At 36.3% G+C, this 13,099-nt stretch overlaps 1 protein-coding gene across 5 annotated transcripts in view; it reads left to right on the top strand.

Annotated features, from left to right (window-relative positions):
- Window positions 1–13,099, top strand: part of Utrn (utrophin) — a 508,059-nt gene that overhangs the window by 361,739 nt on the left and 133,221 nt on the right. For all 5 annotated transcript variants that reach the window (XM_076858171.2, XM_076858170.2, XM_076858169.2 and 2 more), the window contains one exon: window positions 2,617–2,773. In XM_076858171.2, the coding sequence (XP_076714286.2) occupies window positions 2,617–2,773 (157 nt within the window). The remainder of the gene's footprint in view (window positions 1–2,616; window positions 2,774–13,099) is intronic.

Raw genomic sequence — 13,099 nt, 5'->3', positions numbered from 1 at the left:
TTAAAAAGTATTGCCTTCATATTTATAGATGGTGCTTCAGGTGCTGAATGCCATGAAGTTTGAGGATCAATTCCATTATTTCTGTGTAGTCAGAAGAGTTAATGGCATTGGAAAAGACATTTATGCACTCTTCAGTATATGTGTGAAATTGGACTTTCAAAGGAATACAATGTGTGGCTTAGTTATTGATTAATGAGTTAGACTACAGGTGCTGAAGACACAGGATCAAATGTTGAGTAATAGGTCCAGGTATGTGCATAAGTGATTTTGTACATAGCGACACTCGAGCACTTCTTGATTGACCAAGGACCTCTGATTTCTGGCTGTCTTTTGTATTTAAAAATATAGGAAAGAAATTGCAGTATCTCAGTTCCATAGCAAAGTGGTTTAAAATGGCAGAGAGAATTTTCAATTAATGTAATTGAAATTTTTAAATTGTGCTCTGTGACAAGTGAAATTATTGTTTACCAGGGAAAGGTAATTACATATTTGGCTTAAAATTGATCAATAGAAACATAGAAAAGCTGGAGCTCAAGCAGAATCAGGACCTTGTTAAAGCACAATTTTGTAAAATGTGATCAGTAATGGCACCTGTGGAACAAACAGAAATGATAATATATACAAGAAAATAAAATAAATTTCTGATTATACAAATTTTAGGGAATTATAAAATGCTTTGAACTTCTTTCTGTATCACAAAATTATTTCTTATTTCATACCTACCCTCTTTGAATGAGATTTTAGAGTTTGAGTAGTTTGCTTTATATTCACGAGCTGCCAGTGGAGTGGCACTGTGAATAGATGGCACAATAACTGGCCTTCTGGGTGTATTGTATATGAGTGCCAGTGCTGGTTTGTGGTATTTTAAAAGAAATGCAGGGCTTCAATTTCTTCTTTTAGCTAAGCATATTGGTTGGTTGACTAAAGTTATTATTTTATGAATTAGACATGAACCAGATATACTAGACAAGTCAGATTTCTATTTGTTCTTCTGAAAACATTATGAACTTTTTAGCCAAAACTTATGATGTTGTTGTAGATCTGTTGCTGGGAACATCATGTCATGTGATCAATGAGGGTATATTTGTTTGAATTAACTGTAGCAGAGCTGTTAGCATTGAGAAAGAGGCTCAAGAAGATCAGATGTGCAAAAAAAAGAAATCATGGAGAGGTTTGCTAGACAGTAGTATCTGTTCCTGGTTGGCTGGTTCCATATCACTAAGGAAAAGAGCAGATTTCTGGAGGTGGGGATCATGGTGCGAATGTCAAGGTCAGAGTTGTCATAGGAGAGGATATGCAGCATGTCCAACAGAGGTTTCTTGTAGCTGGGGTGAGTTGTCTTGTGGGCTTCAGTCTTTGTAAGCCGTTGTGTAGGAAGGCTACATCTGTCTTTAATCAGCCTTGCCCCTCTAACCTGAAAGACCATAGACAATCAAGGTAATTCCATTTCTTCAGATTAGTCCTTGGGTCCACATACATGGTTGTCCACTGGGGTAATGCATGACTGAGGAAAGCCCCGCTCCTTGAGTCTCTGGAGTCTCTTTTGACTGATCCGTATTTTCAAATCCAACCCACCTGAAGGTTTGAGGCTGCCTATGTGGACTTTCTCTAGAGCCCTACCAAGAGCAGGATGGAATTTGTGATTTTACACTTTGATTCTCAAGAGCTTTTGCTCATACTGAAACATGATCCACATAAACATATACTAGTGGTTATGAAGTTCTTAAAGATGTGAGGGTGTAATTCCATGCTAAAAATAAAAGTTATTATTGAAACAAAGATATTACCTTTAAAAAATATAAATTACTATAATAATGATTATTGCCCAGTTCTTTTTATGCAATGGCCATTTATCAGTGGACATCAATCAGGCTTAAGTGAAATGGTATCCTGGCCAAGCAATGCCTTATTGTTTTCCAATAATTTGAGCTCAATTTTGATAATGTTCAGCTTTCAGTATTTTGTTTGGTTGTAAGAGATGTCAAGGCATTAGTGGTATTATTTCCCAAAGATTAGTCTTTTTTTTTTTTTTTTGGTTTGGTTTTTTACTTTAGAAAAGAAAAATGTTATGTAAATACTCAGAGAGTACAAATGTGTGTGTGTGTGTGTGTTTCTGTATAAATGATTGGTGTTTACTTTGTTTTCAGTGGTATCCACATTTGGTCTGTACCTACCTCTCTAAACATTTTATATGCATATAATTATCTTCCTCCTTTCATATATATATAGAGGGAGGGAGAGAGAGAGAGAGAGAGAGAGAGAGAGATAAAATGAGAAAAATATTTGTCTGTGCACACTATACTATAAATGTATTATAGCTAAACTACCAACACTTGGTCTCTAATTTTGCATTATGTCACAAACATTCTTCCTGAAAGCCTCACATTCTTGTCTTTATGGTGTGAAGGTATATGTCTTAAATTTTGGTTAAGATTAACAACATATTCTTTAGCGATTATAGCTGATTAGAAATAACTATTTCTTACAGGAAGTACTTTTTTCTACAAATGAACATTTGTTGGTCCTATAAGATTATTAGGTTAAAGGAAGGTTTATAATTTTGTGAATCATATAATCCAAACTGCTAAATGTGGTCAGTATTCTCTCTCTCGACAGGGCCCATTTGGAGGCCAGTGCTGAGAAGTGGAACAGGTTGCTGGCGTCTTTAGAAGAACTGATCAAATGGCTGAATATGAAAGATGAAGAGCTTAAAAAACAGATGCCTCTTGGAGGGGATGTTCCAGCCTTACAGCTCCAATATGACCACTGTAAAGTAAGTTGAACCCTTATGGCAGTAGTGTGTGAGTGTGTGTGTGTGTGTGTGTGTGTGTTTGTGTGTGTGTGTGTGTGTTTTAAGTGTAGTGAAGTAAATACTTCATAAATCTAGAAAAATGTAAAAGCTGAACTGATTTTCACGGGTTTTACCCCCTTCTGCTTCTAATTCTCAGTACTTAGGCATTTTATTTAAACTGCATTCATTGCCTGCATTTGTTTCACATTAAGTTGTCTCTTTACGTTTAACTAAAATTTTTCAACAGTACATGTATTGGAATGAGGTGTAGCCTAGCATGTGTGAGGACTGGCTTTGATCCCCAGAACCCCCCCCCCAACCACACACACACACACACACACACACACACACGGTACAGGTGTCTAAAGCATATTGCTTTTAGCATCTCATGAAATGTATTTAACTTTCTAATGTATTCTGGAATGGTAATGTATTATGTTGGGAACATTTTAAACTACATGCTAATCTTAAATTCAGCAGTTATGTAATCATAAAGAATTACAAACTAGGTCTGGGAGTGAGCTCCATGGTAGAGAACCTACCTAACTACAGACAAAAGGAGTCACAGACTGTTTCACTGATATGAAATGAAAGTGAAAAAATAAAGACTTGCAGTAAATCAATAGGATAGATCTAAGTTTTGCTATTGTTGTGGGGGTTCCGGGGACCAAACCAGGGCCACTCCCATAGTAGGAAAGAACTCTACTTCTGAGCCATGATTCCAGCCTATAGAATTAAATTTTAAAACAAGTAAAGACCATAATAGTTAATATTATTTTATGTGCTTTATTTTCTGAATTTAGACTTTTCTTTCAATTACATATTTATTCTTCTCAAAGGACTATCTATATTTATACTTTTACTCTGCCTAGAACTAATAGGCTATCTTCAACTGATGCATGGTTAGATCCTTGTATTTTAAAAACTTCTCCACTATGTCTAGGTTCTATTAATATATTTAATATCCTTTACATTATTTTCTCACATATTGTATATCACCCTATTTTATTGTATTTTTTTATTATTCACATACAGTACAAATTCTCATTCTAAATCTGTACATTTTAATGTGACATTAGATTCTATTCCCAGCTGAAAAATGATAAACGCAAACACTTTCTTCTTTTCAAGGAAGATACCATCTATTTAATAAGTTGCTATACTACAAATGACATGACCTTGAAATTTATTTTACTTTGAATTCTTGTGACTAACTGATTAAAATTACTATTTGAGTATATTTTCTCCTACTTGAAAAGAGAATATGATAGAGAAATAGCTCTAAGATAAGAGAAAGGAAGATATTATTGGTGTATGATATACAAAATAATAATAGAAGATTTAAAATTACTGATTTAAGAAAATCACATTTTTTCCTTTCTTTTTTATCTTTCTCCTCTATTAATTATTCATATTCCCTTTTTGTGGGCTCAGGTATTAGTGATGAAATAGAATAATACAGAACTCTTTGAATAGCAATGCTCTGCATGGAATAAAAGCTGCTTATGATCATGTGCTAGCTTTGATTAAGAACCAAATTTTAAGGTAGGGAATGATTTTCCTTAGGTAGCCTTGGCCTTAGCACATAAAGTACATGTCAGCCTTCCCAGTCAGTTCTGGCTGTTTGTTATCTCCGTCTCCTGGCGAGGCTGCCTGGCTTTGCATTGTATTTCACTCTATTTTACAGCACTGCATGCACTTCCTGTGCTTCAAGCTCTTAGCCCCTCATTTAAGTAGTAAAGACAATAATGATGATGATGTTGGCTCATTTATTCATCAGTTATTTTTTGAGTACCTCATATGCACCAGGCACTATTCTAGTCACTGGTGGTCTCGCCTGATTCTGTTTTTTTTTTGAGAGAGAGAGAATTTTTAAATATTTATTTATTTTTTAGTTTTCGGTGGTTACAACATCTTTGTTTGTATGTGGTGTTGAGGATCGAACCCGGGCCACATGCATGCCAGGCGAGTGCGCTACCGCTTGAGCCACATCCCCAGCCCTCGCCTGATTTGGAGTAGGAGAGGAACACTGGACCAATAGGAAATAAGATATAATATGTCCTATAGTAATAACTGCTATGGAAAAAAATAAAAGAATGTTATGGAGAAGGAGCAAGATAGGAGATTATAGCAGAGGTGATTTTTATGTGGAGAAGGTCAGGAAAATGCCACAACTGGGGTGGTCTTTGAACAGAGACAGAGATAAGTGAGGTAGTGATCAGTTCTGCTCTCTGGGGCAGATGAAGCACAAAGGCCATAGAGGCATCGCTGTTCAGGGCAAAGGTGAGGAACAGCATGGAGACCAGACGGGTGAAGCCACTGAGTCAAATGAAAAGGCAAAGTAGGAGATGAGGAGCAGGTGGGAGGAAGGGGTGCAGATCACATAGGTTCTCCAAAGTTCTTCTTTTTTTTTTTAATTGGTTGTTCAAAATATTACAAAGCTCTTGACATATCATATTTCATACATTAGATTCAAGTGGGTTATGAACTCCCATTTTTACCCCAAATACAGATTGCAGAATCACATCGGTTACACATCCACAATTTTACATAATGCCCTATTAGTAACTGTTGTATTCTGCTATCTTTCCTATCCTCTCCAAAGTTCTTTAAAGGACTTTGGCTTTTACTCTGAGATGGGAAGCCATGGAAGGTTTTGTATTGATAGAGATGTGATCTAATTTACATTATGTAAAATTAGATGTTGAAATATAAAGAATAGACTGGAGAGGAGTGCAGTAATCATGCGGGGATGTTGTGACTTGGGTGAGAGTAATTGGTTTTTGAACACATTCGGAAAGAACCAATAGAATTTGTTGGTGGGTGGAATATACGGGATGGGAGAGAAAGAGTCAAAGGTATCAGGAGACAAAGGTTTCTGGACAACTGGAAAATGGATTGCCATTTAGATGGGGAGGGAGGAATTGCTGTAGAAACCTGGAGAAAAGTTAAGAATTTGTTTTTTGACATGTTAAATATAAGGTGTTAATTAAGAGGTTGTTTATACAAACCTGAAGTTGGAGGAAAAGTCAGGACTAGAACCAAACTTGTTACCATGTATCAGCCATAGGATTGGTTGAGATCACTTAGGGAGTGATTATAGTTAGAAAAATGAATTATAAAGAAAGGTCTCTGAGGAACCCCAGCTTTAGACATTGAGAAGATGAGGAGACTGAGAAGGAGAGCCAAGAGAGAAGAGATTCTAGGCCTCCAAAGGAAGAGGTATGAAGGAGACTATGGATACAAGGGTCAAGTATTTCTGAGAATTGAATCGGATAAGGACAGAGCATCATCCATCCAAGGACAGACTTGTGGATCTCAAATGAGAATCATTTCAGTGGCATGATGCATTTGGAAGTGTGATTGGAGTGGATTCCAGAGAGAATATGAACAGAAGTACAGAAAACCATTTTAAGAACTTTTACAAGAAAGATACCAAGAACTGGAGCTGTAGAGGGAGATCCAATGTGGGTTGGAGTGATGTCTTTACAGGCTGAAGAATAATTCAGCATCTTGCGTGCTCCTGGGGACGATTCTACAGGAGGGGAAAAGGCAGTGATACAGAAGAGAGGGTCTGCTGTAAAACAGAGACAGGATGGGTCCAGTGTACTAGTGGCTCAGCTGGCCCTGTAAGAGGGCAAAACATTTATCCTTTTAACAGGAGAGTGTGGAATAGACGGGTGGATAATAATAGGTTGGTGGATTTGGGTGTGGGAACATTTAGATGTTCTCAATGGAATAAGAAATAAGAGTATCCACTAAATTTGAGAAGGAAGGAGATGTGAAGGTTAGAGGAGAGAAGAGATAAAAATTCAGTCCAGAAGTAGGTAGATGAATAAACTAGCAATTTCTAGCAAAACTACAAGACAACATTAAGGGCTTCCTTGAGGTCAGCGATGGATTAAAAGTGAGAACAATTAGTGTGAATGGTTTTCTTCACCCATGTTTAGTTGCTCCAGTGAAAGTGGGGAATTCCCCAGAAAGTTGAATATAGCCAAGCAGAGGCAATGAGGAGAGGGCAAGGGAGATAAAGGAGTATAAAGGAGTTGCAGTAATGATGGAACATGGACTCAACTTTGGAAAAAGGGAGGTATGACATACGAGAGAGGTGAGGGTCAGGAGTAAGGTGATAGAAGTCAATGAGTTGGAGCCACCAGTGGGGCTTGGGTAATTGTTTGAGTTGGGAGACTGGGGGAGGAAACTGTAAGGAGAGCAGGTGGTAGGTAAAGAAGACATCCCAGAAATCAAGTTCATGGAGGGGGTGAATTTTCTGCTACTGACATTATTCAGTGTCTTTTTGTGTAAGTGAGTTGTGGGGACAGGTAGGGAGCAGGGTCTTTGGAGGAGAGCCAGTCAAAAGTTGAGATGCCAGGGTAGTGGGAAGATCATCTGCTGGGTAAAGAACCACCATATGACCCAGCTATCTCACTCCTTGATCTATATCCAAAGGACTTAAAATCAGAATACTATATTAGTACAGCCACATCAACGTTCAGAGCAGCTCAATTCGTAATAGCTAAACCGTGGAAGCAAACCTAGATGCCCTTCAATAGATGAATGGATAAAGAAACTGTGTTATATATACACAATGGAATGTTATTCAGCATTAAAAGAGAATAAAATCATGGCGTTTACAGGTAAAGGGATGGAGTTGGAGAATATCATGCTAAGTGAAGTAAGCCAATCCCCCCAAACCAAAGGCCAGATGTTCTCTCTAATAAGTGAATGCTGATCCACAATGGGGAGGGGTGGGGAGCATGGGAAAAATAGTGGAACTTTGGGCAAAGCAGAGGAAGGATGGGGAGGGTACATGGGGGCAGGAAAGATGGTGAAATGCGATGGAATCATTACCCTAGGTACATGTATAACTACACATAGGTTGTGATGCTACATTATGTACAGCCAGAGAAATGAAAAGTGGTGCTGCTGTTGTGTATAGTAACTCAAAATGCATTCTGCAATCATATATACCTAATTAAAATGAATAAATAAAAATAAAATACGATAAAGCTTCAAGTCAAAAAAAAAAAAAAGAAAAAAAAGAAAGAAAGAAATTCTCTGAACAGGAGGGAGAGCCAGATACCAAAAGGATAATCATGAGAAGGAAGAGTCCTGGTAGTATGTTTCAGGAGTCTAACCTAGAAATGGTATTTTCAGTTTTCATTTGGATTATATTTTATTGAACTGCTTCTATGTGCCAGCACCATTCTGAGCACTAGGAACATATTCTCGTGGTTTTGTTTTTGCCTTTATTTATTTTTGTCCCCTCTTTTTTGCTCACCAATGTCACTTTTCTGGCTTAATTGATGGAAAAATTTGAAACCACCTGTCTTACACTAGATTTTTTTCTTTAGGGGCTTTCTGAAAATGGCAAAAAAAAAGAGCATTAAAATATTATTCTCAAGGACTAATATTTTAGTATGTAGTGCTTTCTACCAAATCACCACTCAGCATGCATTAATTCAGTAAATTAATTCTTAAAGTTTGTAGAAAAAATTCACCAGTTATCTTTTTCCCTGGAGAACACAATCCAGTACAGAAGAGTGTGCTTGTGAGAGGGGTAAGCATTCTATATAGGTCGCTGCTGAAACAGCCGGTCCAGAGGATTTGGTGATCCTCTCCAGGGTGGCCTTCGCATATTCATAAATATATTAATTGGCTTTGCATCTGATTTTGCCCCTATGAATTAAACAGAAAGGAAAAACTTGAGGGAAGAAATAAAAGCTTAAAGCATGATTTCCCCATATTTTCTTCTTGGGCTGTAACACTTGCTATTGCTTTGTGAATAAAGGCTTGGAAGACTGGAGTTCACCCGTCCTTTGTTCACATAAGACGCAAGGTCTCTAATGTAGGAAATATACTGAGAGCTATATGAGGCCATGGGGTATCAGATGCACTGGAGAGGGTTAGGGAGTGGTAGTTCCCTCCCTATATGTGTGATAATTTGGGTCAAAGATGCGAATGAACATTGTATCTAAGGAATATGGTAGCAGAAATCACAATGAGGTGGAATGAAAATACCTTATTTTAAGATCTGGCTTTGTTACTGACTATTCAGGTGACCCTGCAAGTTATCTGACTTACCCAGCTTTAGTTTCCAGAGCAATGGGAATATTAAGCAGTGTGGTTTATACAGGCTGCTGTAACAAAATTAATAAACTAGGTCGCTTATGAACAATGGAAATTTATTTCTCAGACTTCGGAAGGCTGAAGTCCAAGATGCAGGCCTGGGTAGATTTGGTGTCTAGGGAGGGTCTGTTGCTGGTGCACAGACATGGCTGCTCTTGGGGGAAGGGACTCACAGGGCACCAGTCCCATTTGTGAAGCTCCCTCCCTCATGAGCTCATCACTTTCCTAAGATCCCACCTCTGAACATTGTTGCTTTGGGATGGATTTCAACATATGAAATGGAGGTGGGGAGGATGCAAACATTCAGACCATAGCAAGCAGCTTCTATTTGTTTACACAGAATTGTTCTGAGAATCAGATGAATTAATGTAAATGACAGTCATTTAGAATTTGTAAAATGCTGTAGGATAGTGGATTATTTTACCAACCCATGTGTATTGGTAAAAGCAGCTTTCTTTCCCAACTACTACGAGAAATGTTTTAAGCTCTATCATTATAAATATACATAATTGCTATTAATACTAATTTATACTAATATAAACATACATTACTGTAATAGAGCTAATCATTATGCAATAGTATAATTAAGGCAATATTCAAAGAAATGAGATACCTACGTGTAATTATTTACTTTTTTGGGTGAACATCACCAGCTGTAATCACTGGGGAGTCTTAGTTCAGCTAAAGCTTTGTGTCCAGTAATTCCCTTTCTTGAATTTAATTAATAGTTTTTAGCCAGTGTAACCCAAAGATAATTTTCTAATTTATCTCACATCTTCCCTTGAAATCACTATTTCTTATGGGGTATGTGTGTGGTTGCTCTATGTTTTGAGACAGCTTTCTTTTTTAAGTGGAAAAAGGTATGTCTTGGTGCCTTGGATGCATATGGAGTAGTTACTAGTTGAGCTAGAAAACTGTTAATTGCTGTTAAACTGTTAATTGCTCCTGTGATAATAAGACCTGATATCAGTCATGTGAAGAATTTAAATAATACTTAGACATCTGATTATTTTACCTTTATCACTAGTACTTTACATGTTCAAGTTGGCAGAACTTTTTTTTCTTATTTTTTACTTATTTTTTGCTCTTCACATTTGGAAAACAGGATAGTGTCCTATATTTTAAGCCATCTTATGTTGGTCATTTAGCACACAGAATTAAGTAGACCTGGTTTCAATCCTACCTCCTCTACTTTTTAGCTTTGTGATCAGGGTTTAGGGTATTAAGTCTCTTTAGTCCTTAGTTTGGGGCCATCAGAAAGTATAAAACACTTAGTATAGTATATATAGTAAGTGCTCAATAATCAAAAGCTGTTGGACTTATCTTTGAATTTATACATTTTTAATTTTAATTGCTATAAGCCTGAATTTTATATTTTTCCTTAAATTCATTGTTTGAGCACTATAAGTTTTAGCATTTTAACTTAAATTTATCATTTTAGCTTACTAGTTGGTAGCTTAAAAGATACTTTAGGCTTCTCAAGAAAATAGATGAAGTCATGAAGACAACAATATTTTGGAGAAATGAATATAAAGATTGGGACATAATTTGTTTCTTATTTTTAATGAAAAAACAGCTTATCATGGAAGTCCAAGCCTAAGGACATTTCTGCATGTATTGCCTTTGATGAGTTTATCAAAAATTAAGAGACAAATTATAAATGTTTAACATGAGTTTAAATGCCTACAAAGCTATCAATACCTAAATGTTGCCATAATTTATAAAGAAACAAAATTAATATGCATTATCTTATATTTATGTTTTCATGACTTTATCCTGAGTCCCATCTGCTTTCGCAGTATGGAAACTACTAAGAGACCCACGTCTCAGATTTATGCTTGCAGTCATCCTGTAACTTAAGGAATGGTTTATAGGAAGTTGTAATCTCAGTCATTTGATTCTTGCCTATATGTATCCTGGTCATTTATATGTACATGAAATTGAATTGATACTTTTTCATAGCTATATTTTGGTAATAGCACTGTCAGTCATTTCATCATCTGTCCGTCCGTCCATCCATCCATCCATCCATCCATCCATCTATCCATTTACTCACAATATTCACTGAATGCCTTATATGATAAAATTGATGCTTAAAAACAGTAAGGCTCAGCTTCTGTACCTCAATGATATATATATATATATATATTTTTTTTTTTTTAAAGAGAGAGTGAGAGAGGGGAGAGAGAGAGGAATTTTAATATTTATTTTTTAGTTATCGGCAGATACATCTTTGTTTGTATGTGGTGTTGAGGATCGAACCCGGGCCGCACGCATGCCAGGCGAGCGCGCTACCGCTTGAGCCACATCCCCAGCCCCCTCAATGATATATTTTAATAATTCATTTTCCTAAAAGCTCTGGGCTTGATTTTTGGCTGTATCCAAAGGGAATATACATATTAATTTTTAGGTAAAGTCTCTGAGACTTCCAATTAGAATGATTTTGTGAGGTCATGCTTCAAAGTACTCCAGTTTATAAACATCTAGCAATTATAGTAAGATAAAAAACCCAAACCAAACATAGCACAGTTGGGCTCCAAAACATGACAAATATTCTATAACAAGAAACAAAGCAAAAAAAAAAAAAATAGCTAATGAGGTTGATGCCACTGGAAAAATGTAGCAGCCCTGGGTGATGAGCTGGAAGAAATTCTCTGCATAGTCTCTGCTCCAAACCTGTCATCCATGTTGAAATGAGTGATGGATGGATTGTCACCATTTCATTCTCCAATACTATGATATTATGAAACATCGGTATTTTGGATTTAGTAAAATGCCTATACTTTTGGGTGTTTTAACCACTGACTTAGAGCATTGATATATTTTCAGTAATATCAGTAATAAATATTTTTTTCAGTGCTTTACTAATGTATATACATAGGCAGGTGTGTTAAATGCTAGTAATGATAATGATAGTGTCATAGGGCTCTGTGAGCAAAATGTTTGGCCTGTGGTCTGACATACAGTAAACACTAAGTAAATGGGATCTCCTATCTCCTCCTGTAGTTGTTGAGGGCTTCTCTTGATGACTTTGGTCATTTTCAGTTTGCTTAAAACTCTCTAGGATATATAAGTTGTTTCAATTAAAATACTATTGTATTAATGCCTGTTATTTACCATCTAATACAGCTTGATACAATAGAACTAGCCCTATTTCTATCTAGAATTAATTTGTTAAGTTACACAAGGTTCACTTGCCAGTCTTTACAAGTTGGGTAAACAGTACAATCATATTATTTTTCTCATGTCGGTACATGTTTAATTCCTTCAAATGTTAAAATACTACTTTATATTGTAGTATTTTTAATGACTTTTTAAAAATGAATGAAACTGGATGTGGAGGCGCACATCTGTAATCCCAGCAACACAGGAGGTTGAGTCAGGAGGATCTTAAGTTCAAGGACAGCCTCAGCAACTTAGGGAAGACCCTGTCTAAAAATAAAAAGGGCTGGGGATTAGCTCAGTTGCAAAGTGCCCTTAGGTTCAATCTCCAGTACCTAAATAAATAAATAAATGGATAAAGTTGAATCATCGTATCTAATGACTGAAATCAAATTCTCAGTATCATTTTATAAGTTTTGTAGAAAGTGAGGTCATTTATATGCAACTCTGCTCTCAAGAATATGAAATTTCCATTTAATCAACAATTACCTATAAAGTATCTGCAATGTATATAGTGTTAATATATGATGCTATGCATTTACTTTTGTCAGATACCTGAAGATGGATAAGATGCAAAAGCAGTTTTTATTATTTAATTCTCACTTTATTTTCATAACAATGTAAATTCTGAGTTATGTAGGTGCAATTATCAGAACTTTAACACACTTTCTCTGATAAAATGCAAGTTTGGTTTTAGAAAAGAAATCACCAAGAATAATTAAAATACACCATTCAGGTATAATTTATTTTATGTGTGTCCTTTCCCTTAGGGCTACTCTGTCCTTTACTTAACCCGAATTCATTCCCATATTCAAATCTTATTACATAAGAGTCAGGACATTTGGGCCTTAAACTGAATTGCCAAGATCATAAATCTTACCTGTTAAAACAACAAATTCTAACATTATCTTTAAAACAACAACACTTCATCATTAAATTCAGGCTTTGTGTGTGTGTGTGTGTGTGTGTGTGTGTGTGTGTGTGTGGTGTGTCTGTGTGGCTTTCCACCTATGAAAG

The sequence above is a fragment of the Callospermophilus lateralis genome, chromosome 6 (genome assembly GCF_048772815.1).
Source record: "Callospermophilus lateralis isolate mCalLat2 chromosome 6, mCalLat2.hap1, whole genome shotgun sequence".
NCBI classification, from domain to species: domain Eukaryota; kingdom Metazoa; phylum Chordata; class Mammalia; order Rodentia; family Sciuridae; genus Callospermophilus; species Callospermophilus lateralis.
This window is presented reverse-complemented; position numbering and strand designations above follow the sequence as displayed.